The 26214-nt window shown below is 38.0% G+C and overlaps 1 protein-coding gene across 1 annotated transcript in view; it reads right to left on the reverse strand.

Moving 5' to 3' along the window:
• The window catches only part of lrpprc (leucine-rich pentatricopeptide repeat containing), a 143150-nt gene that overhangs the window by 26733 nt on the left and 90203 nt on the right, over positions 1-26214 (reverse strand). The window contains exons 24-28 of the mRNA XM_043695628.1: positions 16139-16263; positions 14400-14506; positions 7094-7162; positions 5684-5774; positions 2461-2603 (exon numbers count right to left, since the gene is read on the reverse strand). Of these exons, the coding sequence (XP_043551563.1) occupies positions 2461-2603; positions 5684-5774; positions 7094-7162; positions 14400-14506; positions 16139-16263 (535 nt within the window). The remainder of the gene's footprint in view (positions 1-2460; positions 2604-5683; positions 5775-7093; positions 7163-14399; positions 14507-16138; positions 16264-26214) is intronic.

Raw genomic sequence — 26214 nt, forward strand, 5'->3', positions numbered from 1 at the left:
TTCTTGTGGCATGTGTGGTGACCCTACCTCTGAGCCAGGAGGCCTGGGTTCAAGCTCCACCGGCTCCAGAGGTGTATAATAACATTTCTGAACAGGTTGATGACAAAATATTGACAATTTGGACATAAATCTGCTCCTGCCACCCATTCAGGCAGCAAATTCCAAACCACATTCCGCAATAAGTTTTAAAAAATATAGGCTGTCCATGTTCACGTTGGACCTGCACAAGAAGCGTGTAACAACTTCTCTGAACAGGTTCATCCGTAAATATCAGAGTTTCACATGGACTCTTGTGAAACAGTGATTGGGTTGCCATCTTGAGCCAAGAAACCCAGGTCAAGTCCCACCTGCACCACAGGTTGATGTGAAAATATCTATAGGGGTTTCACTCTCAGTGTGAAGGCAGATCCATGAGCTATACATTCCAATAATAACATAAAATAATGTATCTTGTTGACTGTTCCACAACCAGCAACATTCTGATTGTGCTCCACTATCTCATGCTTGCATGTCTCCCATCAGCATGTCCACAATTTGATGGGATTCTGCTATTTGACATCATTTATTAAATAATCCAGATTGTGCTAAGAGTTGTACCATAAAAGCAAACAACTTATCAGGACCCAGTTTCAAGCATTTGTGTTTGCTGGAAGATATGTCTATCAACACAGAGGATCCTTTTCCAGGTAAGCAAATTTATTTTAAACAAATGTTACACTTTTTTTAATTCAAAAAATGGTCATGGAAACTTGTAATTTTTGTCGTATCCTCATGGCAATACTCTGTCCAATCAGAGCGTATTTCTGACAAAAGATCAGAGAGTCAAGATCAACAGATGCTGCTGCATTTCCATGCCAAGGATGGCCTAACTGAGCTAACTGCCTCCTGTATCACATTGCTCAGCACCCTCTTCTAATGCAGTATAAATTGTCTCTTATTGAGACTGTTCCTTGCATCCACACCCTGAGTGCAAGACAGCAAACTTTGACTAGTCTCCTTTTAACAATATTGTTTCCAAGATAAAAATGCATAAGATTTGGACATACAGGCCATTCTGCTATAACGCGCGTTACGTCTACATAAATTTGCTGTAAATCATTTAACGAAGTGGGGATGCTTTTTCTGAAGTGATAACTTTTAAAAACATGTGTTGGCCATAGCAAAATCTCATCGCCAACACTAAATGTTATTTGTATTGCGTGATTCTTGTATAGCACAGGGTCGTACATCAACGTGACTTTGGCACTATGGAAGAAATGAGTTTACGAAAGTCAAATAGCATGTATGAGTGTGTGGCCTTTTTCTTTCCAATTGAGGTATTCTATTTTGTTAAAGGTACACTGCTTTTTTGTTTAGACTTCAATAGCACTTATCCTGAGCAGTATGCTGCTCAGACACCAGTAGGTCCGGGTGAGAGCAGTCCAAAGGGACATTAATTTCAGTTTATTAAAGGCATATTTTATGTAGCTTTTAAGTAGTAAATGTTAAGATATCTCAGAACAATTTGATAAAAAGTGAGTCCTTTGACACTGGGACAGAAGATGAAAAGCTTATTCAAACAATATAGATTTTAACAATGTTTAAAGGAGGAAATAGAGCTACAGAGCTTGAGAGATATGGGGAGGGCTACTCAGATTGTAGGACTTAACTGAAAGCACGACCACCAATGGTTTGGTGAAAGAAAGTGGGGAAGGTCCAATGAATGTCTTTGCAAATATTCCAAATGAATACCATCATTTCAGTACCATATCCTTAAACAGACAATATTCAAGTCAGGATGCTGAATAGCTTGGAAAGGAATTTATAGGTTGGTGGTTGCGAAAGCAAGCAGGCAGGTGCAGAGACAGTGAAGACAGCAAATGGTATGCTGACCACTCGAATACAGGAGCAGGGATGGCCTGCTGCAATTGTACAGGTGAGTCGACATCTCGTGTATTGGGTGCAGTTTTGATCTCAACTGAGGAAGGATATTCTGGCCATGGAAGGAGTGAACAATAATTGAGCAGGTTATTTCATAAATTCTAACAGGGCAGATGCAGGAAGGATAATCCCAAAGGCGGGAGTATTCAGAACAATGGTCGCAGTTTAAGAATATAGGGTAAATCACTTAGGACAGAGATGAAGAGAAATTTATTCACCCAAAGAGTGGTAGGCTTGTGGAGTTCTCAGCTACAGAAAGAAGTTAAGGCCAAAACTTGAGACATGTTTTCAAGGAGACAGACATAGTTCTTACAGCTAAAGGGATCAAAGGGTATGGAGAGAAAACAGGAATAGGGTACTGAGTTGGATGATTAGTGATGATTATACTGACTGACAAAGGAGGTGTGAAGGCCAAAAGGCCTACTTCGGCTTCAATTTTCTGTTTCTATGAAACTAGAAATTTACTAGAAATTAAGTATTAAGTCTTCATTAAGATTTTAGAAACACAAACTAATTTATTCTTGATTGTATAAAACTTACCTCTGGAACTTCAAATGGAATCTCCTGACCACTTGTCTTGAGTATCTCAGCAAGTAATCGGAGAGTTCTTTCCCGGGGTATCACATTTTCCTCTTGCATTTTGGTCCATGTTGCATCAGCTTTCCGCCAGTCATTATTTTCCTCTGTTTAAATTAAGCCGGTTAATTAAGTTACAAAAAAAAAGGGCAAATTGAAATCATTTCAGGGTCTCTGTTGAGCAATTGTGAAATGGAAAAAAAAGAGATTTTTTTTTTCTGCCACGAGAGATCAGAACGTGGAGCCAATAAAGCTAGGAATCAATCATACGCAATATCCAATTCAACTGCGAAGTAATATTGATTAAAAACCTTTATTACAATAGAAAAAGAATGCCAAAACTTTACTAATTGCTTTTAAACTAAAGCAGTTTTGGAACAAGAACTCTGTGACTGGGTCAATCATGGATTTTGAAGTCCAACACTCAAGCCAACTGAAAATTATTTATTTAAAATGCTGCCAAGTGGAACACAGCACCAAATAGTTATTGCACGTTCAGCAACAGATGCTCTGTTTTTCGCATTTTCAGTGCAAAACTTCTAACATGTAGAAGCACATCTGAATGAGCTGAACCTGTGCTACTTAATATAGTGTAACATACAGGTGCAGGAGCACTTGATAACATTACCTAACTTATTTGTACCCAACTGATGATACCTAAAGGATAAAGTCGCAATATAGCCTTTGTTCAAAGACTCCATCCAAAAGCAAATCTATTTTCAGTAGTTCAAATATATAGTCCATTCCGAAACCTGTAACTTCTGGGTCAGAGGCTAGACATTGTCTACAGAGCCACAGGACCTCCACAGTCTCAACATAAATAGTCATCTCAAACAGTTATGCACATTGGGGTTGTTCAAGTTAAAACACACAAGGTTCGCAACAAAAATACCTCAAATATGGAATTCAGTAAAATGTAGTCCAACAAGTAGAAGGCAAAGGACCTGCGTGACAGATTTCTTGCAATGACTATCACCCTCTGTTTCCTGCCACTCAGCCAATTCAAAAGCCAACTAGCCAGATCTCCTTGGATCCCATGGGCTTTTACCTTTGCTATCAGTCTCCCATGCGGGACCTTATCAAAAGCCTTGCTGAAGTCCAAGGAGACAACATCGGTTATGTTGCTCTCATCTACAACCTGCCTACTCGTTCGAAAAATTTCATTAAGTTGGTCAGAAATGACCTTCCACTAATAAAATATGCTGACTGTTTTTAATTAATCCCTGCCTCTACAAGTGCAGATTAATTCTGCCCTTCAGAATTGCTTCCTGTTGTTTTGCCAACACTGAAGTTAGACTGTCTGGCCTGTAGTTTCTGGTTTCTTGTGAAGGGAACGTTTTTCTTTGGGTACTTTAGTGGCAGCACAGAGGACTTCTACAGTTAAAGTTATTTGCAGGTTAAATGCAACAAACAGAATATCCCTGACACTAATGTTTCATCTGTCAGTCTTCTGTGACATTGCCAACTGCCCTCTCTCCTCCTGTACTGTAGTGTCAAATTTCATTAGTGCTACCTCTTGTTCTATCCTCCCCTGCTTTTGCACATCCTGTGACCTTCAGTTTTCTCTCTTCAAACTGTCTCACTTTCTCTGGCCTCATTCCCAATTCTTCCATCCATGAATCAAAATTTTATTTTTTCCCCTTGCTCTCTGGTATAGTTTCTAACCCATGCTAATCCTGCTCTAACTTTCCCTAAATGCAATGCTATAGGAAACTATTATTTAACACTTTTGTTTTCCCATATAGATTCCCAAACCCCATAAGCCCCTGCAGCCTTCCATTTGCTTAACTACCTTTCGTCTCTCATTAACTCCACTTCCTTGCAGCTTCACACATTCACCCACACTCCAATCCCCTTGCAGCCCCTCATCCTCCTTGCTAACTCCTAGTTCTCTTGCAAGCTCCAACTTGTCCTTCACCCCCTGAAAGCCTCCACTTGCCTCCAAATTCCTTGCAGCACATCATTTTCACTCTTTCACCAACCCCATTGCAGCCTTTTCCTATCACCCCCACCTCCTTCTCAGCTTCCCTCTCAGCCTTCTTATTCTCCAACTTCCCTCACAGCTACTTCCTTCCCAACACCCTTCACAATATTATTTGTGCTCCCAGCAACCACTTCCTTTGCATTTTTCTTTCAATCTGGTTCCTAGTCTCTATAACACATGGACATTGGCTCTAAGCTGTGACTCAAGACTTCACATCTGAACCCTAGCTCCCAAAAGATCATCCCCAGCGACTCTCACTTTCAACCCTTACTATCTAACTGTTGGAATCGAACAGAACCAGCTTGTGATTGCAGAAGCTGCTCTTCATATATTATTCATGATGGGCAGTTTTCCTCCAATTGATTGCCCAGGTGAGTTAATCTTATAGGGCTTTTTGAGGATTTGAGGGGTCAAATTCACCCACTGACCCCATGTAAACTGGGCATCGAAACGAAGAATTGATGCAACAGATTTGTTCAACTTAAATTCACAATCACTAGCACTGTTACACGGAAGGAAACAAATTACATACAAAGGAAATAGCAGAATCTCTCACGCACAGACTAACATAAACTACAACCATAGTACACTTCGGATAGAAAAGTACAAATCAGCTTCAGAAACTGTTTTTAAGGGATTCATTCTCACCAATCACCCAACAGATAATACAGCATGCAAATTCCAGTTATGTAACAATAATTGCAATGTCCACTGGTTGTAAGAGACATCCTTGGAATAAACTGATCAATTGGAAGAACCAGCACAATGACAACAATCTTTTTAAAAAATCAATTCTAATTCACAGTCGATGATGTGAAAAGGAAATGTTTTATCAAAAATTTAAACACTGACTTTAGAATTAAATACATTACTGCCTACCAGGTTACTAAAAGATCAGTAGCAATCGTGTGCCAATTAACTTCTTCTGCCCTGCCCATTTCACCCAAGGGATTTATACTGGGATGAACCAACTGTCAGTTGTCAAAAAAATGCATTATAATTACACATTTTTGCTCATTCTAATGCTGGAGAGCTTTAATGCTGTAGTGTCAGTATTACATATCCTGAAAAATTAGCATCATTTCAGAACACAATTAATTTGTGTAGTGCTAGAAGACTTAAAGAAATACTGAACATCATGCACATATACATAAAAATCTTCACTGGTCTTTAAGATTAATAACAAATTAAAACATTACTCACTGAAAAACCTCAAAAGATAATAGTACATTTGATCCCGGTCACATTCAAATAGCTTCTGCGTCATTTCCACCATGTTCTCAAGTGCTTCAACCTGAAGCGAATTAAGAAAATATTTCAGAATTCAAAGATCTAAAGTAAACAAATTTTGTTAATACTGAAAGACTTCCACACGGTCTTATGATAATGGATCTTATAAAAAGGAATTGCAAGTTTTGTTTTAATTATTGAGATGACTCACTTGGATTGGCAACGTACTACAGATAACAGGGCAGATGCAGGAAGATTTCTTTCCAGAGTTCTATAAAATGACATTGAACAGCAGAAGGAAAGTGCCGTTCTTCCATCAAGCCTGATTTACCATTTGAAAAGATCATTGCTCATCCAATGTTGGCCTCAACCGCACTTTCCTGCCTATCCCCTATAATCCTCGTCTCCGACTCAAGGATCCAGCCTCAACTACTCTGTGAAAGGGATTTCTAAACGATCATGGCCCTTGGAAGAAATTATTCCTCATCTCAATCTTAAATTGCAGGCAGCTTATTTTCAAACTGCATTCCCTTAGTTCTCGATTCCTGTTTAACAAAAAAACAAACATTCTCCACACATTCATCCTTTCAATCCCCTTTAAAATCTTACATATTACAAGGTCGACTTTTTTTAAAGCTCCAATGAGGATATGCCTTATTATAATCTTTCCTCAGAACACTACACTCTCCATCCCTGAAATCAGATTAGTGAACCCTCCCTGAATTGCTTCCCATGCAGTTAAGGAGACCAATACTTAACAGAATACTCAAGGTGCAGTCTCACCAATGCCTTTTGGTTTAGCAGCAAGGCTTCCCTTTTTTACTTCATCTCCCTTGCAATAAAGGTAAATTCAATTTGCCTTCCTCATTACTTGCTTTTACTGTATATTAATATTTTGTTAACACGGCCATGGATACTCATTTCTCTGTACCTCAACCTCCGCAATCTCTCTCCATTTAAAATATATTTTGCATTCCTATTCTTACTGGAAAAGTGATCATCATATTTTGCCACAACATACTCCATCTGTCACTTAACCCATCTATACTTCTTTACAAACTCTTTCTAGCCTTCTCAACTCCTTTTTCTGCTTATTTTTGTATTACTGACAAATTTGGTTACAATATAGTGTGTGCTTTCATCCAAATCAATAACATATATCACAAATTGTTGAGGGCCCAGCACTGGCCCCCAGCATTCCACAAGTCACAGTCTGTAAACCTGAAAATGAACCACTTATCCCAACTCTTTGTTTCTAGTTAACTGAGCAATCTCCTATCCAATTCACTGTAGCAACCCCAGCACGATGAACCATCATCTTGTACAATAAACCATGAACTTAATAATCTTGCTTTTCTAACTGAAATCACACAACCAACCTACCTGATTTGTGGCTGTGCATTTATCTGCAAACCATTGAAGCCTTCCTGGACGGGCTCGCAAGCCAGGAGTCTGACAGAAAGACAAAATATTCAAAAGAGAAAAAAGGATAGGATAATATAAAACATAACTTGGGCAAAAATTCATCCATTTCTTTGGATGACTTTGTTATGGCACATGTATAAAATGATCACATTTTTATTTGTGGAAATACTGAAGGAAATTTTTGATATCAGTAATTATTATTAAACAGCACTTTGTTAAATTGATCATTTGTAAAATGACTACATTAATTGCAACTAGGTTTTTGTGACATAAAACAACATTAATAATTAGATGCTGTTATGCCTGTTCCGCAAAACATTTGTGATATATAGTATTTATATTCAAGACTCTTAATACAACTACGTTAATTCAAGTTTTTATAGGAAGAATTTAACATCAATTTTTCATGAAATCACTCCATGCGATTTAAAGGAAACTCTATTGTGTAATTAATGTCTAACAATGTTCATGAAATAGCTTTCTTAAATCTATTTTACATGACAATTATAACCAGAGTGATCACCTGAGCTTCCAAATTCTTTACATTTTTTAAGGATTTAAATAAATAGATGAAACAAATTATTTCGATTTTCTAAAAATCAAATCAGTTTGGTAATACACTCCAAGTTCTCAACAATTTCATGCTTTCTACAATGAGGTAGATGGAGCAGATGTGTTTTCATGCTAACTTTACCATATAAAGTAGATTTGCATGAAAACTATAGCATGAAATTAAATATTAAACACCACTGAATCCTGAAAATTAAACAAAAGAGTCTGACTGTGGGTACTGAACAAATAATACATTTGATTACAACTTTCAATATCTTCATTTACCCAAATGACATGGATGTCAACAATACACAAATCCATAAGATACACGTATTAAATCTCCTGTGTTTAGACATGATTGATGTGCCTGTCATTTCAAAGTCAGCTAAGCAATAAATGCAGATATCCTTCAGTTTCATTTGATATTGAGAACAGTTTTCACTTACACTAAGACTCAATCCTCAAAAGAACATCTAGGTCAGCTTAACTAAATCTCCTAACCTCATCGATGTTCTATATTTACAGCTTATTGCTCAAGTATTTCACTAGCCCAGGAACTTTATAAACTCCAGAATAATGGCAATGATAAAAAATATTCATTCCATTTAAATTAAACTTCCTGTGGCAAAAGTCGAACATCGCTCAGCTTTTTTTACGTAATTGGAATAACATATCCTCAACTAATTTGGGCATTTTGATATAATTTTGCCATTATACCCACTTCATCTACTCATACTCTCTTCCAAAATTGAGAAGGAATTCAAAACTAAACATGAATAAGCTCCATTGAGAAAAATAACTGTCATGTTGTCTAAACTAACACCAAATTGGAATATTTTCCCAGGTCCTCGGTACGTGATCTCTTAGCTTCCAAAATCAAGTGCAACTCTTTACAGAAGTGTAAGATGATTGCACGGCTATACTGCAAATCCTCATTTTCATTCTTGTATTGCAGATTAAATTAATAACTTACATGGCTTTGAATGTAAAGCCAAAAGGAAATGATGCATGCTTCTAAACTGCTGTCTATAACATATCAAAAGCAATTTTACTGTAAATCAGCTGATGCACTCTTTCAAACAAAAACTTGCGCAAGCTCTTTATGTATAACAAATGGTGGAACCAAGCTAACTGTAGTCAGATTAGGATTTTAGTCCCAGCCTAAGACTGATTGATTTTTGTTGGAGAACTATTCCATCCCAAATAAACATGCTCCAGCACGTCTGCATTTTTAAGCAAATGGCATACCATTTCCATCTAAAGACATTCCATACTGAAAACAGCCTTGTTGTCAATGTCAGTCTTTGCTGACAGTAGGTGTCCAAAGTGTGGTAAACGTGAAGCATATTGTCCAAGACTACACCACAAATTTTGATAACCAGGGCTAGTGCAGTGTGACTGGGACAGGGTGGTCGAGCACCTTTGTCTTGCAAATGTTTAGTGCGAGACCCATGCTCTCACATATCTCAGTGATGATAGCTTGGATCTCAGCCTCCAAGTGCACTGGAGGTTCCCATTTACTTAGTTTATTAATTCCATTCATGCAGGGAACTTGAACAGAAGGAGCTGAAGCATTGCAGCAATAAGATATGAAAAATCTTAAGAAGAGCATCAATATGACGGAAGTGCTTTGGCTGCAAGGCCAAATGAGAGTCAGGTCTGTGGTGAATCCCTTTCTTAAGAAGTTTTGAGATCGTGAAGCGGGGGGGGGGATACTGACAAGTTTTTGAGAGCACATGATTATGAAGAAGGATGCTCCATAATATCTCCATTGATAGGGAGCTTTGTGAATCAAAGACAGCCATGTGCAAGGACAGGTGCTTTCCTTGCACTTCTCTTGTAGTTGCCATGAGGTGAAGATAATGTGCCCACAGTGCAACTTTGGAAGGAAATCTTCACTAACAGGGAAAAGACAATGGAGGAGGATTCTTGGGATAACTTTTGCTATGGTTTACAGCAGGGAAATTTCTTCACAGTTACTGCAGACCTGCCATTTTCTTAAAAATGGTCATGATTACTGACAGATCGCTGGCCTACTTCTCTCTTTCTGGATAAGGAAATTTGTCATGTAATCAAACTAATATGCTTCTCAATCATATTTCAGTGCTGTGGCAAGGATTCTGTTTACTCCTGATGCTTGGCTGATCTTCAGCTGTTGAATAGTATTTTTTTTAAAACTTGATGTAGGGTTGAGGTTTGCTGAGGCAGCAGGTATGGCATGCTGTGGGACAGAGTTGAGAACACTCACTTTGAAGACAGTCTTTGTTAAGGACAACTTCCAAGACGCCTTTCAGCTCTTGATGACGACATCGCTGTTCTGACCAGCAGTGAAGTATAGACTTGATTGCACAGACAAAAAATAGTTTTGACTGTGCTAAGAAACCCCACATATTTTGGCTAACTGCTTGATCTCCGGCACTTCCACTAACTGCCATCTGTTCTTTAGGTCGTGTGATTTTAGACTGTAGAGCTATTCTATAGTTCGCATATTGGGTTGCCGTCATTTTTCAAACCTTAAATGGTTTATATTGTATCTTAAATGCTTTTTCTATCACTCCAAAATTGATTTAATCTGCATTTGAGTAAATCTACATGGGCTGCTTTCACAAATCCTGACCCAGGATACATAGCTGCTCAATTAGGTGCTAATTCTATACTATTCTTATGTTGCTCATAAAAATGAAGGGTTTTTTTGTCTAAATGATGTTAAAATTATTTTACAAACTTTTTTTTCAAAAATGGAAAGCAGTGGTAATTTCAAAATATTTCCAATAGCCTTTATTAAAATAGTACTGTGTCCATCCCATATGCTTGTTATTCATGTTTATGGGACTGATTAGGGATAGTCAACATGGCTTTGTGCATGTCTCACAAACTTGATTTGAGTTTTTTGAAGTAGTAACAAAGACGATTGATGAGGACAGAACGGTAGACCTGATCTACATGGACTTTAGTGAGGTGTTCGACAAGGTTCTTTATGGGAAATTGGTCAGCAAGGTTAGATCTCACGGAATACAGGGAGAACTTGCCATTTGGATACAGAACTGGCTCAAAAGTAGAAGACAGAGGGTGGTGGTGGAGAGTTGTTTTTCAGACCGGAGGCCTGAGACCAGTGGAGTAAGGATCAGTGCTGGGTCCACTACTTTTTCTCATTTATATAAATGATTTGGATGTGAATGTAAGAGGTATCGTTAGTAAGTTTGCAGATTACACCAAAATTGGAGGTGTAATGGTCAGCGAACAAGGTTATCTCAGATTACAACAGGATCTTGATCAGATGGGCCAATGGGCTGAGAAGTGGCAGATGGAGTTTAATTTAGATAAATGTGAGGTGCTGCATTTTGGGAAAGCAACTCCTAGCAGGACTTATACACTTAATGGTAAGGTCCTAGGGAGTGTTGCTGAACAAAGAGACCTTGCAGTGCAGGTTCATAGCTCCTTGAAAGTGGAGTCGCAAGTAGATAGGATAGTGAAGGCGGAATTTGGTATGCTTTCCTTTATTCATGTGAGTATTGAGTACAAGAGTTGGGAGGTCAAGTTGCGGCTGTACAGGACATTGGTTAAGCCACTTTTGGAATACTGTGTGCAATTCTAGTCTCCTTCCTATCAGAAAGATGTTGTGAAACTTGAAAGGCTTCAGAAAATATTTACAAGGATGTTGCCAGGGTTGGAGGATTTGAGCTATAGGGAGAGGCTGAACAGGCTGGGGCTGTTTTCCCTGGAGCATCAGAGGCTGAGGGGTGATCTTATAGAGATTTACAAAATTACAAGGAACATGGATAGGATAAATTGGCAAAGTCTTTTCCCTGGGGTGGGGGAGTCCAGAACTACAGGGTATAGGTTCAGGGTGAGAGGGGAAAGATATAAGAGAGACCTAAGGGGCAACGTTTTCATGCAGAGGGTGGTATGGGTATGGAATGAGCTGCCAGGAAGTGATGGAGGCTAGTATAATTGCAACATTTAAAAGGAATTTGGATGGGTATATGAATAGGAAGGGTTTGGAGGGGTATGGGCCGGATGCTGGCAGGTGAGACTGGATTGGGTTGGGATATCTGGTCTGCGTGGAGGGGTTGAAATGAAGGGTCTGCTTCAGTGCTGTATATCTTTATGACTCTATAATTGCAGAGTTTTGTTCATCTTACTTGAGAATGGATGTAATGGCATTGGAGGTATTACACAGGAGGTTCACTACATCCACAAAGAAGGGGTTTTGTCTAATTGAGAAAAGATCTAATTGAGGTACACAAAATGCTAAAGATGTTTGACAAAGTAGAAGAAGAAAGGGTGTTTCCTTTCGTAGAGCAATCTAGAATGAGACGGCATAGCAGATTTAAAACAGAAATAGGGAGAAATTACTTCGCTCAAAGGACTGTGAATCTGTGGAATTCACTACCCCGGATTGCAACAGAAGCTGAAGATTGACAGATTTGTGATTAGTTAGGCTGAAGGGTTATGGGCAGCAGGCAGGAAAGTGGAGACAAGGCCATGTTGTAGTCAGCCATGGTCGAGCCCGCACCATGTTAAAAAGTACACAGAGTAGAATCGCCCACACATTCTTCATGTTGTCAATTAAGCTCATTTTCTGGTGAATACATTGCTGAAATATCATAATACAATCTTTCCTCTTCACATTCTAATTGCCCGACGTACACTTCCAGCAACTTCTATTTTTTAATAGTTCATTTTCTCCTGCTCACTTTCAACTCCCAGCTTCTTTGTTTAACAAATCAACGGTATGTACAGAGACGTTGTCTACAAAGAACCTCCATCCATTAATGAAACAGGAGTAGTTATATATAACTTGAGGGTAATCACTCTGTAAGAATAGTGTAATGTGAAGAGGTGGTTCCATGAACTATCACAGTTGTATGAGAATTGGATCTATGCTGCTGGCTTTACTTTGAGTCATTCCAGTCATATAGCTGACTGACCTCTCTGATCCCCTGTGCGCATGTGTTTGTTCAACCTGTAACCTTTAAGAACAAGGAGGTAGCTTCAAAGTATGACTCTCAGTTTAGTTTAAAGACTAACATTAAATATTCTAATCTTTCAAGTATAAATCCATGCAGAAAATTCCTGAGAAAAAAATTCTAAAACGCTGGCATATCATTCAGAACAATAAAGGTAAAAGATCAGCAAAAGCACAAACTTGGCTTGCAGTAATGACTCTGATCCTGTTGCTTTATGGCTGGTCATCTTGCCAACTGCAATCATTCATTAGAATATATCTTGTCTATTTACACAGACTTTTAAAGAAACACAAATGGTCAGCTAGAAAAAACAAGTGCGGTGTTTGGAAGCTACAAACAACATGTATCACATCAGAAGAGATGAGTAGTCAAAAGGATCCTTTAATGCCATCTCTAAACAACAAGTGACAATATGGAAAAGTACTTCATATTGTAATATGCTCTCAGATCATCGTGTCAAGTTTCTCCTATCACCATTCACACAAGAGTTTATTCCCATATTAGATGGCTATATATATTCGCTGCAGCTAAAGTTCACATTTGGCAGGCCAAAACCTATAATCATTGGACTATAGTGGACCAAACTGAGGTATTTCAAAACAAGGGACTCAACTGTACTGACACAAAGATCTAATTTTTTGATGCATAATGGAACACAGCCTTAAGTTAGAGCTGCTCCATTTCGTAGTGAAAATTAAACTTTATTTGTTTCAAGAAGAACTCTCTTTCAGATGCTGGGTCAATTCAAATTTTCAAGATTGAGATCAATAGATTTTAGTCAGGTAAAGATTTAAAAGGAGTATGTAACAACATTGAGTAACTGGAATTGTTTCAATTCACACAACCTAATGGAATGGTGAAACAAGCTCGAGGAATTAAATACACTATTCCTATTCTCACTCTTCATAACAAGTCTTACGGCAAGATCAGAATACATTCTTTGAAAATAGAAAAGACATTATATGTATTAAGATAAAAATTAAAATTCACTTTTTAAAAAAATGGCTCCAACAAGAGTACGAAGGTCTTTTTAGATCAACATATCTCCTGATGTCAGTACTCCAAAAAAATGTAAACGCTGGACAAACAGATAGTTTTACTTCAACTTATCCCTTTATATTACTAGGAAAGATTTTAATCAAGACCAGATACAGTATGCAAAATGTAGTTGCGTGATCAGTCACCTTTGGCTGAGCATAAGCTGCTTAAGGAATTACAGGAAGGAAAAGTTGAATTTAATATGATGCTGCAGCAGACTGGCTGATTATTTGCTCTCAGACATGTCCTATAGTAAATCTGACCAGATTCACCCTCTGTCTGCCTCAAATTAAATTCCGCTGCTTTTAAGCACAACAAAAGAATTGATCAGTAAAGGGGATTAAGAACTTTATACACTCAGGACTTGCAGTTTAATTTAATTGTTCTACAATCACAATTTTAATATGCAACCATAACATTTGGCACAAACGGAACAATTTAATCAAGCCAAGCTAGAACAACATTTTAATTTGAATAACATCTAACAAAAACAATAGCTATAATTCTTATTGCAGCATTATGCAGACATCAAAAGAAGAAATTCTATACTTATCACATTAATAAGGTTAACATTATTCAATTTGTAGACTAAATTGCATCAGTCAGAATTAGACTAATACTCATCTTGGGTTCAGAATATTAATTGATGCTCATTGTTCAAACTAAAATGGCTATGTGAACAGCATAATAGGATGAAGTCTCACCTCGATAATTTTTCTGGCCTCTTTGTATTTCCCACTCTGAAGAAAAGCGAAAAAAAGGTCATACAGCATTGTCATTTCACCTCGCTCCTGGTTTACAAAATCCATAGCTGCAAGCACAAGAGAAAATTTTAAAGCGATGTAATTCAACAATCATCAAAGCTGAAGTTAAATCTTAATTTCTTTTCATTCCAAGAAATGTTAGCAAAAAAAAAATTCTATGCACTGTACATTCCATAAGGTTCTACCCATCACTTTGGCTTCTCAGTGGCAAAAAGTTAATTTAACACATCTTTTGTCCAGTCACAATGCAGATTTTAGTTTGAGGGAAGTGGGAAGGTTCTTTCAAGAAGGAAGTTACAGGAAATGAAAATGTGTTTCGTCCTAACAAGCCTCTTCATTTTTGATCTGTCTTTGCTATCTCTGCAGTATCACATTTAATTATTACTGAATCCATTTGGACAAATTAGCTTAGTAGTTTTCCTTGGTTACATATTCCATGTCAATAAAACATAAGCAGCAGAGAAATAGAAAGATACCAAAAACCTCTTAGCTGCCCCCAAAAAATTAATACTGCTTCCAACTGGGTTTTGCACATCTCATTTAGCCCCTGGTTTTTAAACTTTGGAACAATTTGTCCAGATTAATTCTCAATTTCTATTATTATGCAAACTATTAGTATACTATCAGCTCAGGTTCTCCTCCTTTCCAAACCAAGCTCAATGTGCTCAGCCATTCACTACAAATAAACCCACTGGTTTTAATATATTGCAATTTCTCTTGAATATCCCCAAACTACTAAATGATGCAAATATATAGAATTGAAGGTTTTCACCCAAAATGTGAATCTGTACTTTTTGCAACATAACAGTCACTGCATGACTGAGTAATTTTGAATGTAAATACTTGGAAGTTCACATAAGATATGCTAAGACTTACACATAAATATTTTCTTTGTTGTGCTACTGGTCACTTCACTTAAATTAATCAATTTCAATTAATTAGTATTTCATTTCATAACATTTTTCTTAGTTCCTATGGGAGACTTCACTTCATAAGGTAAAAACTGTCCACAAAATAGGCGAAGAAAAGAGACACTAATTTATGCCTCACACCAATTTAGGGTAAAACATTCTGTTGCCACAGAAATTTGAGGTGTTATTCTAATACCAACTGAAGAAGCAACACATGGGTAAAACAAACTGAAATAGAGCAGAAAGCAAATTTAAAGAAATAACATTCAATGCAAAACAATCTGATCTAGTGCATCAGTTACATAGCAGCAAAAAACCTCAGTATTCTCCTTGAAGGTCAGTGCCAACATTCAAATAATCAAATATAAAACAAAAATAGAAAACGTTGAAAAGGAGATTAAGGGGTAAAAGCACTTAACATTCAGAATAAGTTTTGACACCAATTTTTATGCAACTGTCTGTAAATTAATTTTATATCTACCAATCAAGCAGCTGAAAATGCAGCATATGAAGCTTTATGGTATTCATGAATCGATAAATAATCACCAGTGAAGTCAATTTCAGAACTAAAACAGCAAACTCAAAATGAAAATTAATCCATAAAAAGCCGTAATTTATTGAAGGGAATATTCTACAGGTTTGCTTTTAAAGGGCACACAATAATTAGGATGCTGTGATTCAAATTCAGTTGGAGAGAGAGGGAAGGGAGTCTGGTAATAACACAAAATAAAATCGGTTGGCTTTCACAGTATCTCTAGTACCAGCCACCTTTCTGTAAGAGATCAGTGTCCCCCTCATCGACCAACTTGCACAAAATATCATGAAGCCTCGGCATCTGGCCATATTTCTTTTGACAATCAATTATTGCATTTAGGGCAGCAGGTAGATTCCCCCTGAAATAGAAAACAAAAAGCCTCATTAATATATTTGAGCATTAAAAGCAACACAGGCAGTCCCTGGATTGTGAATCCAAGTCCATTCTCATGAGTCGATTTATACACAAGTTGGAACACAAGGAGAGACAATATAAAATGGCATTCTCCTAAGTACAAGGAAATGTTCATACATTGGAGCTTTAAAATTAATAACACTCCATATCGGATCACATTCACAAATAAAAGCATTCATAAGTCAGAAATTTGTAAATTGGGAATCCTCTGTATTCTAAATCATATTTGGCCTGATGAGACAACGTTTTGCTCAAGAAATTCACACACTAAGTAATACCTTATAAAGACAGTTACAGTAATCAGAATGTCAAATGTGTCGCTATTAAACGATTCAACTCAGAAGCATTACACTTCTTTCTTAGTGACAGCAACAAGTCCAAGTTTTCTCATGGTCATATCCCTGTTTTGGTATCAAATACAGAATAAATAATGCTTCCTGCAAAACAGAAACCAATCTGACTACTTCCATTAAAACTGAAGGGACAGTGGAGGATTGAATACTGGCAAATTGCACGATAAAACGCTTGGCACACAATAAATCCTGTTCAGAAACAGTGCAGCTTATTACAGTTTCATGAAGCAAAGAGCTTATTTTTAATTCCACTTATACCTTGCAATGGAATGCTCAGAAAAGCTGTCTTTGAATAAAGCTGACGGTTAACGTTTTCTAAGCTAGAAAGGAAAGAGGGATAGTGACATCAATTCTGTGATTGGATGACAAAAAATGCAAGAGGAACAATGACATTATCAACATTGAAGAGGCTCCCACCTTCAATGAATCATCCAACTGCGAAGTATTCTTCCCATGATCATAAATTTGACAAAAGCAAAAAAATTAGACAATAACTATTCACTCCCAAAAATTAAGAAAGGTCAGAAAGACCTTTCTGAGGACAAGGCATAAGGTGCACACTGCCAACCATGTAGGACAGGGCGTCAGTCTGTAGAGGAGGCAGAAGGCCCAGAGTCAACAGGATTTCAATTAAACATACTGTCGGTACGGGATCATTTCTGGGTCCTTCCCAAATTAGAGAGGAAAACAGTAAAAATGGAATTGGATACAGGCACAATGGTATTGATGATTTCCAAATCAGTTTATACGGAGATGTTGAGGGCACTACTGTTGAAGCCTGCCAAAATTACACTCTGGACATGCACTGTATAAGTGGCACCACTGAAGGGCTATGTATTGGTGAAAGTACAGTTAAGGGACCAGTGTGCAGAAATGCCACTTCACATAGTAAAACACAGATACCCTGCATTATTCTCTGCTCCAGGGACCTTCATGATAACCTGCATCTTCTTGGGTGCCTCATGTAGTTCCTCGCCATCATTGCTTGGTCCAAATATTCTACGGAGCATTTAAAAAAAACTCTTATTTCTCTTTTCACTTGTAGGCTGTGCTCCTGCAATCATTTTAGGGTTCCTTCTAAATTTTTCAAATGCTCCTCTCTAAAGGATTCAACAATCAAAATGTCATCCAAATGACACTGGAATCCTGGCAATCCACTTAGTATTTGATCCATGGCTTTCAGAAACACAGCCAGCACTGACATAATAGCTAAAGGAAATTGCTTGTCGCAGAAAAGTCCTACACGCCACTATTAGCGGCAGTTGAGACTCTTTGTGACCCCAATCTGTAAGTAGGCCTGCAACAGATCCATTTTTCAGAGTTTCTTTCCCCATACCACTCCAGTGCATAAGTCTTTTATGAGTGGTATCCTATGAATCAAGACAGAGGAGAATTACACTCAAGTAGAAAAAGGATTGAGCATCGTGCTCGGTGTCAAAAGTTCACCCATTTCCTTTAGGCCAGGCACTTCATGCTACTGACCATATATAATCCTCCAACCCTCAATCTTTGGCCAACACATAGGAAACACCATCAATGGTGGCAGTACACGTACAGAGATGGGCACTCGCTCTGTCAGCCTACTCACACGAGATCAAAACTGTCAGGCAGAGAAGCACATATCAATTCAGATGCCCTGTCAAGGCTGCCACTACTAAGCAATATGTTATGTACTTTTCCCAGGATGACAAGGTGCTGGTGTCCCAGTTTTGAGCCTTCATCTCGAGTGTGGACCAGTCCTGGAAACCACTCCGAATTGAACCCCTACCTCTACAGAAGGTAGGAGTTTTCTGTGTTTAATGTGGGAATGACAAGGAAAGTCAAGGTCAAGGCTACTCCAAAGAGGAGAGACAGTGCTGACCCAGAATTCTACATCTGGGAAAAAATGGAGCCCAACAGTGATGGTGGCTCAAACAGAACCATTGCCATATGCAGTGCAGACTAAGGATGAACTGGTCTAGAGGAGACATGCAGACCAGTTGGTGGTCACACCTCATAAATGGAGTAAGTCCTCAGAATACCAAGCCTGTGCAGATGGGACTAGTGGTGTTGACCAAGTCAGGGTCAGTCATGCCCAGGGAGGTGACAACAGCAGTATCACAATCCAACCACAGCAGGGAGGAATGTACTTGCAGAACAACAGAGTTTCTGGAAGCCGGGGAGACTACACTGGTAAAAGTTCCTGAAACAAGGAGACTGTTTTCTAGGAATCATCAACCTCCTGAGAGACTGATCATGTTAATGTAAACTACAGAAGGGTCATTTACTTTTTCCACGTCTTTTTGTATATATTCCTAATAATGTATGTTAGCTACAATGCTGGTATAACACTTATAATTTTTGTGTACATTTATTGATGAGAGTTTTAAAATAAAGGTGAGGCATGTCACATATGTGTCCCTTTGAGACAGCTGGTCAGGTGATCTGAAATATATATATATGTTCAGATTTACTATTTGTCGACCTGGTATACAACTCCTGGTTCTAAACAAAGCACCAAAATAATAATGACAACCTGCATTAAGATAGAAGTTTACATAGAAGGCACTCAGTGCTTCACATATTAATATCAATATCATAACTATTAAAGAGCAGAGGGGAGGTATAAACATTGGGTATTATAAAGTTTCAGTGAGAGGAGCTGAAGAGTGATGGACTTTAGAAGGGAGCTTTATCAAGGGTACTGATAGCTCTGCCATCAAACTTGAGGCACTATGTACAAAACACGCAAAACAGGATCCTGTAACATACCCCAAAAGGAGGAGCAAAAATAGTTGAAGTGAGGCCACAGAATAATTTGAGAACAAGCAGTTTACGTTCCCATGCTTTAGATTCCCAGCCAGGCAAAGCAATGACTCAGTAACAACTCTGTCAAGCCCTTCAGAATCTTGTATGCTTCAGTTGGATCACCTCTCATTCTTCTGAACTGCAGACAGCATAGCAACTCACCATAGGACAACTTTGTCAAGCCACCAACCAATTGGTATTTCCATCATTGTATTGAGTCCAAGTCAAATTACATACTTCCTTAGATGTAGCAATCAAACTGCACAAAGTATTCTGAGAGATCTGACAAAGCGATGGAAGCCTGGGACAAAGTTTATGTGCACTTGGCTCGCAGTTCCCTTGTGATAAAAGCAACATTCCATTTGCCTTCCTAATTGCCTGCTGGACCCAGCATGGACCTAAGCTATATATATATAAAGTGAACCACAGTCTCTAAGTTTCAGATCCTTTAAAATATATTCTGTTTTTTGTTTGTAGTATAAAATTGAATAACACCATGATTTTCCATCTGCTATCTTGCTGTTGACTCAACCTGACATACCTGTATTTCGTTGCAGCCTTTATATCCTCATAGTTTGCACTGCCATCTAGCTTTGTATCAGCAGCAAAGTTGGATACATTAATTTAAGCAAAACTTCAACTTCAAAATGCCCCATTTTTCTAGTCACTGTTTCCTGCTTGTTTACTCATTCACTAAGCAAGTTAATATATTACCCTGAACTCAGCGAGCTCTTAAATGCATATTAATCTTCTTTGATAACTTAACAAATGCCTTTTACATATCCAAGCACACTACATCTACTGGTTCCTTTATCATCACTATTGGATTAGATTTTTTTTAGATTATTCCCTACATGATTAGATTCCCTATACTGTTGGCCCAACAAGTCCATACCATCCCTCTGAACAGTAACCACTCAGACACATTTCTCTACATTTACCCCTGACTAATACCTAACACTATGGGCAATTTAGCGTGGCCAATTTACCTGACCTGCACATCTTTTGGAATGTGGGGAGGAAACCGGAGCACCCGAAGGAAACCCACGCAGACACTGGGAGAATGCGCAAATTCCACATAGACAGTCGCCAGAGGCTGGAATCAAACCAGAGTCCCTGGTGCTGTGAGGCAGCAGTGCTAACCACTGAGCCACTGTGCTGCCCTGTTAGTTATGTAGTGATGGCTAATCAGCTTGTAGTCCCCTGCTTTCCCTTTCCTCCTTCCATTAAATAATGGTGTTACATTTGTTAATTTACAATTTGCTGGAACCATTGTACAATCTGGAGTATTTGGAAAATATGACCAGTACACCCATTAACTCTGCAGCCCCTTATTTTGTTTTAGAAAGAGTTCAAGGATATAGGGCAACATGTTCTGGTAATTTATTGGCTACTACTCCTTTGGACTTTTCCTGTTATCTCTGCTTTACTGATATTAATAACTTTATCTTCCTTACTCTCATCAGGCCCCTGGTTACCCTCAATGTTTGGTTGACAATTTATTGTCTCCTGAGCACAAAAACACAATGTTTAGAACATAAGAAATAGGAACAAGATAGACCATGAACTTAGAAATCAGGGAAACAACCTCTGAGTTTATGCAAAAGTTAAAAACAAGGTTTCAGTCTTTCTAATGCAGAATTGGTGAAAACAATTGTGTATCCATGACATCAGTTCAGGAGACTGTGTGTCAACATTGCCGTGAATATCTACTTTATGGTTCAGGTGCTTCAGAATATAAACTTTAAGTCCTTTCATTAAAACAGCAGTTAAAAATGGGATAAGTGCTGCTGAAGCACCTGGAAGTCAAGTGCAGTTCAAAAATTGGGATCATGTTACCTAAAAAGTTAATAATTAATACGGTAATTAAAATACTGAGTTTTATTATCAGAACGCGAAAAGCAAATGAAGGATTGGAAGGTGTACCATGTTTATTTAACAAAATCAACATGGAAGAGACAGAGTTGCAAAAGCAGCAGTTAGACTTACTTAGCTCAAGGTTTGCTATCTGGAAAGTTTATAGGAATGGTAATGCAGAGAAAGTCAGACCTGAATTAGTTTTAAAACATCCAGCGAACCCTGAAGTTATGTTAAGGGCATCTTGGAGCATGCTACATCATCATGGAGATGAATTTTGATTTTGGAGGTTTGCTGGTTTCTATATTTCTGGGGTTGTGTGTTGGGAGAGATCAGGTGTAGGTCAGAGTTGGGAGAGTGCTGAAGCACAAATAGTGGCTCCAGCCTCCAAATGTTTCTGCTGGCAGACAAAAGGCAATTACAGTTCAGAAGTCATCCCAGAATGTGGCGGCTCATGCTGTGGAGCAAAGTTAGAACTAAGCAGCAGCACTGGGAGACATTCATAGTTTTACTGCAGTTGAAAACGGAGGCCAAAGAAAACCAAAATGCAGCATTATCTTGATGCAATTGAAAAAGACTGGAGCTTGAAGAATTTTAATAGTAGCTTGGTAAAAATAGCTGTTTGATAAAAGCTGAAATGATGGTTATAATTAGATATTTGGAAACAGAGTCTTCGGAAGAGAGATTAAACTACCAAAATATAAGCAATCATTGAGGCAACTTGAGTCAGACAGGCTGTGAGGGAGTTCCAAGTATAGGTCTTTGAAAGTGAAGAATAGGAATCTCTTTGAAGGGAAACAAAGTTTTAATGTGATTTCATGACCAACAGCATCACCAACATATGGGTGGGATCTGGCTTGATGGCACTGGCAATTTAAAGTGTAGTTTTTGGGGGTATTCAACCAGGATTTGCCCATTTACTGATATCTGTTTCATTTTAATCTTAAATGTTAAACTACCCCCACATCTAGTCCTGAAGAAGGGTTATACCCGAAACACTGACTTCTCCACCTCATGATGCTGCCTGGCTTGCTGTGTTCTTCCAGCTTCCTGTTTGTCTACCAACAATATAAAGCAGCCTTTACACAGTTCAGGAAATGTTCTTTTTACAAAGGGGAAAGGCACCCGCCCATTTTGCACTAATTCTGACAGAAGAGAGGAGAAAGATCTGGCCAATTGGTATCTTCCTGGCGGCTGGAAGGCTTTCTCTGTGTATTAGGATTCGCACTGAAGACCCACTTACTAAGCGTCATCATCAGCCAATCAGAGGTACGTATCTTTAGCACTCAGCAGAGATGGAGGCAGTGGTCACATTTCAACAACCTTGACCTCAAAGGAAGGGGTTTGGAGTCTCCTGGGGAAATACAGGGCAGGTGTAAGAAGCAACAACAGAGAAGAGCTCCAAGTGGCAAAATCCCAAACTAAATTCTGTCCAAGCCAATAGTCACCAGACAAGTAACCCAGAGTTCCTTTTGGTTTGGGACCATGGTAAAAATCATCTGGCTCACTAATGTTCTTTAGGTTAAGAAATCAGCTGTTGTTTGCTGGTCTGACCGAGATGTCTCCAGACCCACACCAAATGGTTGACTCTTAACTGCCCAGCAAACAAAAACCACAATTTTAAAAATAGCAATTTAATGTTTTCATTTCTGCAAATACTAAAGTCATTGCACCCTTATTTACAATGCTGAAGCATCTCGATTGAATGATACTCAGACTTTCTGCAAAATACAATATTTGAAAAGTATGCAACATGAGTAATATATACTATCATAAAACATCAAAGCTTCAGGAAGCATTCAGGACATTATTACCACTTACTTTTTAATCTATCTCTAGTTTTATTAGCAATCCTATTTTTTGCAACCTGACAACTCAAATGACAAAAATGCAAATGTCGAAGTATGCATTCACAGAATCAAATTCCAAATTGGCAGTTTTATTAATTTTACTTTTCCTGATGGGCATAATTGCATTAGTATGTAGTCGACTCGTAAAGAGAATGCTACACAGAGGTAATGCTTTTAATTCCTGCCTCAAATCAAGGATGCAGGAGGAATGCAGGAATTATAAATGTAGTGTGCCATTAGGTGTTTGCATTTGGTAGCCTGTACATATCTCTTTTTGTGACCACATACCTGGGGTTAATTTGTTATTTCACTGTAAGCGACATAACGATAAAAATTTGCAAAAGAAAATGTTCATCCTTTCATTATTAATAATGAGCCAAAGTCTTCCTTCCCCTATGATCAGAATTGTCTTACCCTCTTGGCTGGAGAAGAATATGCAGTGATAATTAAAAAAATAAAACTACTGCCTCAGTAACATTTAAAAAAAAAACAGGCTACACTGTCATTAAGCATTTGTTCAGGCAACCTATTAAACATTGCAAAATAAAAAAAGTCTCAATTCCAAAAATGAAATAACTAAATTGGATCATTACAATCTAAACACAGTGCTATTCTTCCGTATAAACGGGGCTTCACATGATAGATATGTACCTTATACCCTTCCCAAGCCATGTTTACAGTACAGTGAGTGGAACCCTACTGAGACATTCAAATTTTTGTCACTCTGTATGAAGACAAAATTATAGGTTAATTTTTTATCTGTGAATAGATGTGCAACTAAATAAAAGCAACAGACTAGACAAACAATAGAGCACTGCCGTGAAAAGCTTACAGCTGCTATTCAACAGCTTAGTCTCCATTTGCTTGGTGGTGACGAAGTTTACAATGGAAAAGCAAGAGACAGTTCACTTTTATATAAGAAAACATTGTGGACTGTTGATTTTAATTGCCATGTAGTGTGGTAACGTTATGTTAAAAGCTTCAGTTAAGTGGCAATTCATGACAGGCTTACTGATTGAAAAGCTTGTCTTTTGAAGCTGAAAACTTCAGAGAAAGGAGCAAAATAAAAATGGGTTGGGAGGCAGGGTGAAAAGAAAAAGACTGGAGGCAAAAAAAGACACTTGTGTAACAAATCCCAATCGGCAAATCTAAACCAGATGTTAGTGTACAGGGAAATCAATTCTACACGGTACAATCAGCTTTGCACAATCATACATTTAAAAGGACTGGCTCTTTACTGAGCTAAATGTTTCTCTGTTCATTAGACATAATGAGGAATCTTCAAGGAGACTGGTGTTGCAATTACAACTAATCCTCAAAAAATTAACTGTGTTGAAGGCTTTATAATTTCCCTAGGTACAATTTAGCTGTCACTTACTTTAAAATTTACTCAAACACGCTTTCGAAATAGCTGTAACTTCACATGTCAAGTGCTTTCCAACCAATTAAGTCTAACTGGAAGTCACTGTTAAACAACTGAATGACTAGACAAGATAGCTCATTTCCCTGCTCTTTTGTTCGGAATAATATGCTGCATTTACATTATCAGCCTCAACAGGATTTTCTGACAGGGACAGAAAAAATTGCTAACGCTGTCCATGCTAAGCACATGAAGCCTGTCATTTACCAATCATCCTTCAAAATGCAATAGCCATGAATGCAACTTAATTACAACCCAATGATCCTTGACGAAAAATCATCTTATCAGTGTCCTGTCTCCGCAAAGCAAATGAACTACTTTTGTCCTTCATCGTTGGTGATGCTAAAATCATAATGGAAAAAAAAGGAGTTTGAAAAATAAGGCAAGCTACACAGAAGTCTTTACTATCCTTAGAATACAGTATAAAATAGGGTGAGAGGAAACATGCTTCAGGTAACCAACTTTTAAAAATTCTGTACTGTGACTCTTAGGATAAACATCACAAATTTTAAGCTTAAAGATCGAATGTTTTCAGTTTGAAATTCTTTGGTCTGAAAAATAGCTGTCTCTGGTCAAAATATGCAAGGTGGATAAAGACTCACGAAACATCAACAAGATATTTACAATAACACTTCGTTCTTAATCAGCTGTACCTAATAGTTGTGTTCATTTGTGAGAAGTTGGGTGTCCCTTTTAATTTTTTATCTTTGCATTTACTCTTTCCCCACCCCTCCCCCATCAAAATATTTCGTTAGCAACTACTTAAATATAAAGCCCCATTCTCAAAACAATACCTTGAATGGCACAATAATTTTACTCAGTATACCTCACAGAGCAGAGCAAGCTCAATTGTTTACATTCTGAATTGACACTTCAATCATGCTCCTTGAAGTGCTGAGCTGACAAGTTTGACAATCTGAAAAGCTAATTAAGGACAGGAATGCCTGAGCTGAAGAATAGAACACCTCTGCACTTTGTATACACTAAGCACTCCTAGAACAGAGAAGTGAGCAGTAATCCTGACCATTTCCCTAATGTATCTCAAAACCCCCAATTTAGCAAAACACCTGTTTTTGACCTAGTACCATATTTATATGTTCAGTTCTTTGCCCCATCAAACTAGGATTCTCTCAATGGATGCTTTATTCTTTATAAAATACAACCTTAATCTCCTAATGAAATGTCAGCAAGTGTGCTTGTTGTAGAATACAAACTGGGACAGAATGTAGTTTGACTGCAGTTCAAAATGAGTTAGTTGGATGAGAAGTCTGAGCATTCTCAGATCAAAAGATTAATCAAGGTTTCTGCTGATTATTTCTATCAGGAAAGTTAAATTAAAAGGGCTGGGTTAATTATGATATCGCTAGTAGTTGATAGCCTCACAACACAGTCCGCGCTAAGAACAGCCAGTTGAATAAAATGCAACAACATCAATTGTACATCAAACTATGGCAGCATCTTAAGACAAAGGCAAGTTGTAAAGCATACAAAACAGAATACATTCAGGGTACTTGTTGAGTTGATTACATGGAATGGTGGTTTTATTCCTGCAAGAGGTTCATCCAGAATGTGCAACTGTGCATGTAAGATTTGTCTTTCCAAGATATTTGATACTGATTGATACAGAC

This window comes from Chiloscyllium plagiosum, chromosome 9 (genome assembly GCF_004010195.1).
Source record: "Chiloscyllium plagiosum isolate BGI_BamShark_2017 chromosome 9, ASM401019v2, whole genome shotgun sequence".
NCBI classification, from domain to species: Eukaryota; Metazoa; Chordata; class Chondrichthyes; order Orectolobiformes; family Hemiscylliidae; genus Chiloscyllium; species Chiloscyllium plagiosum.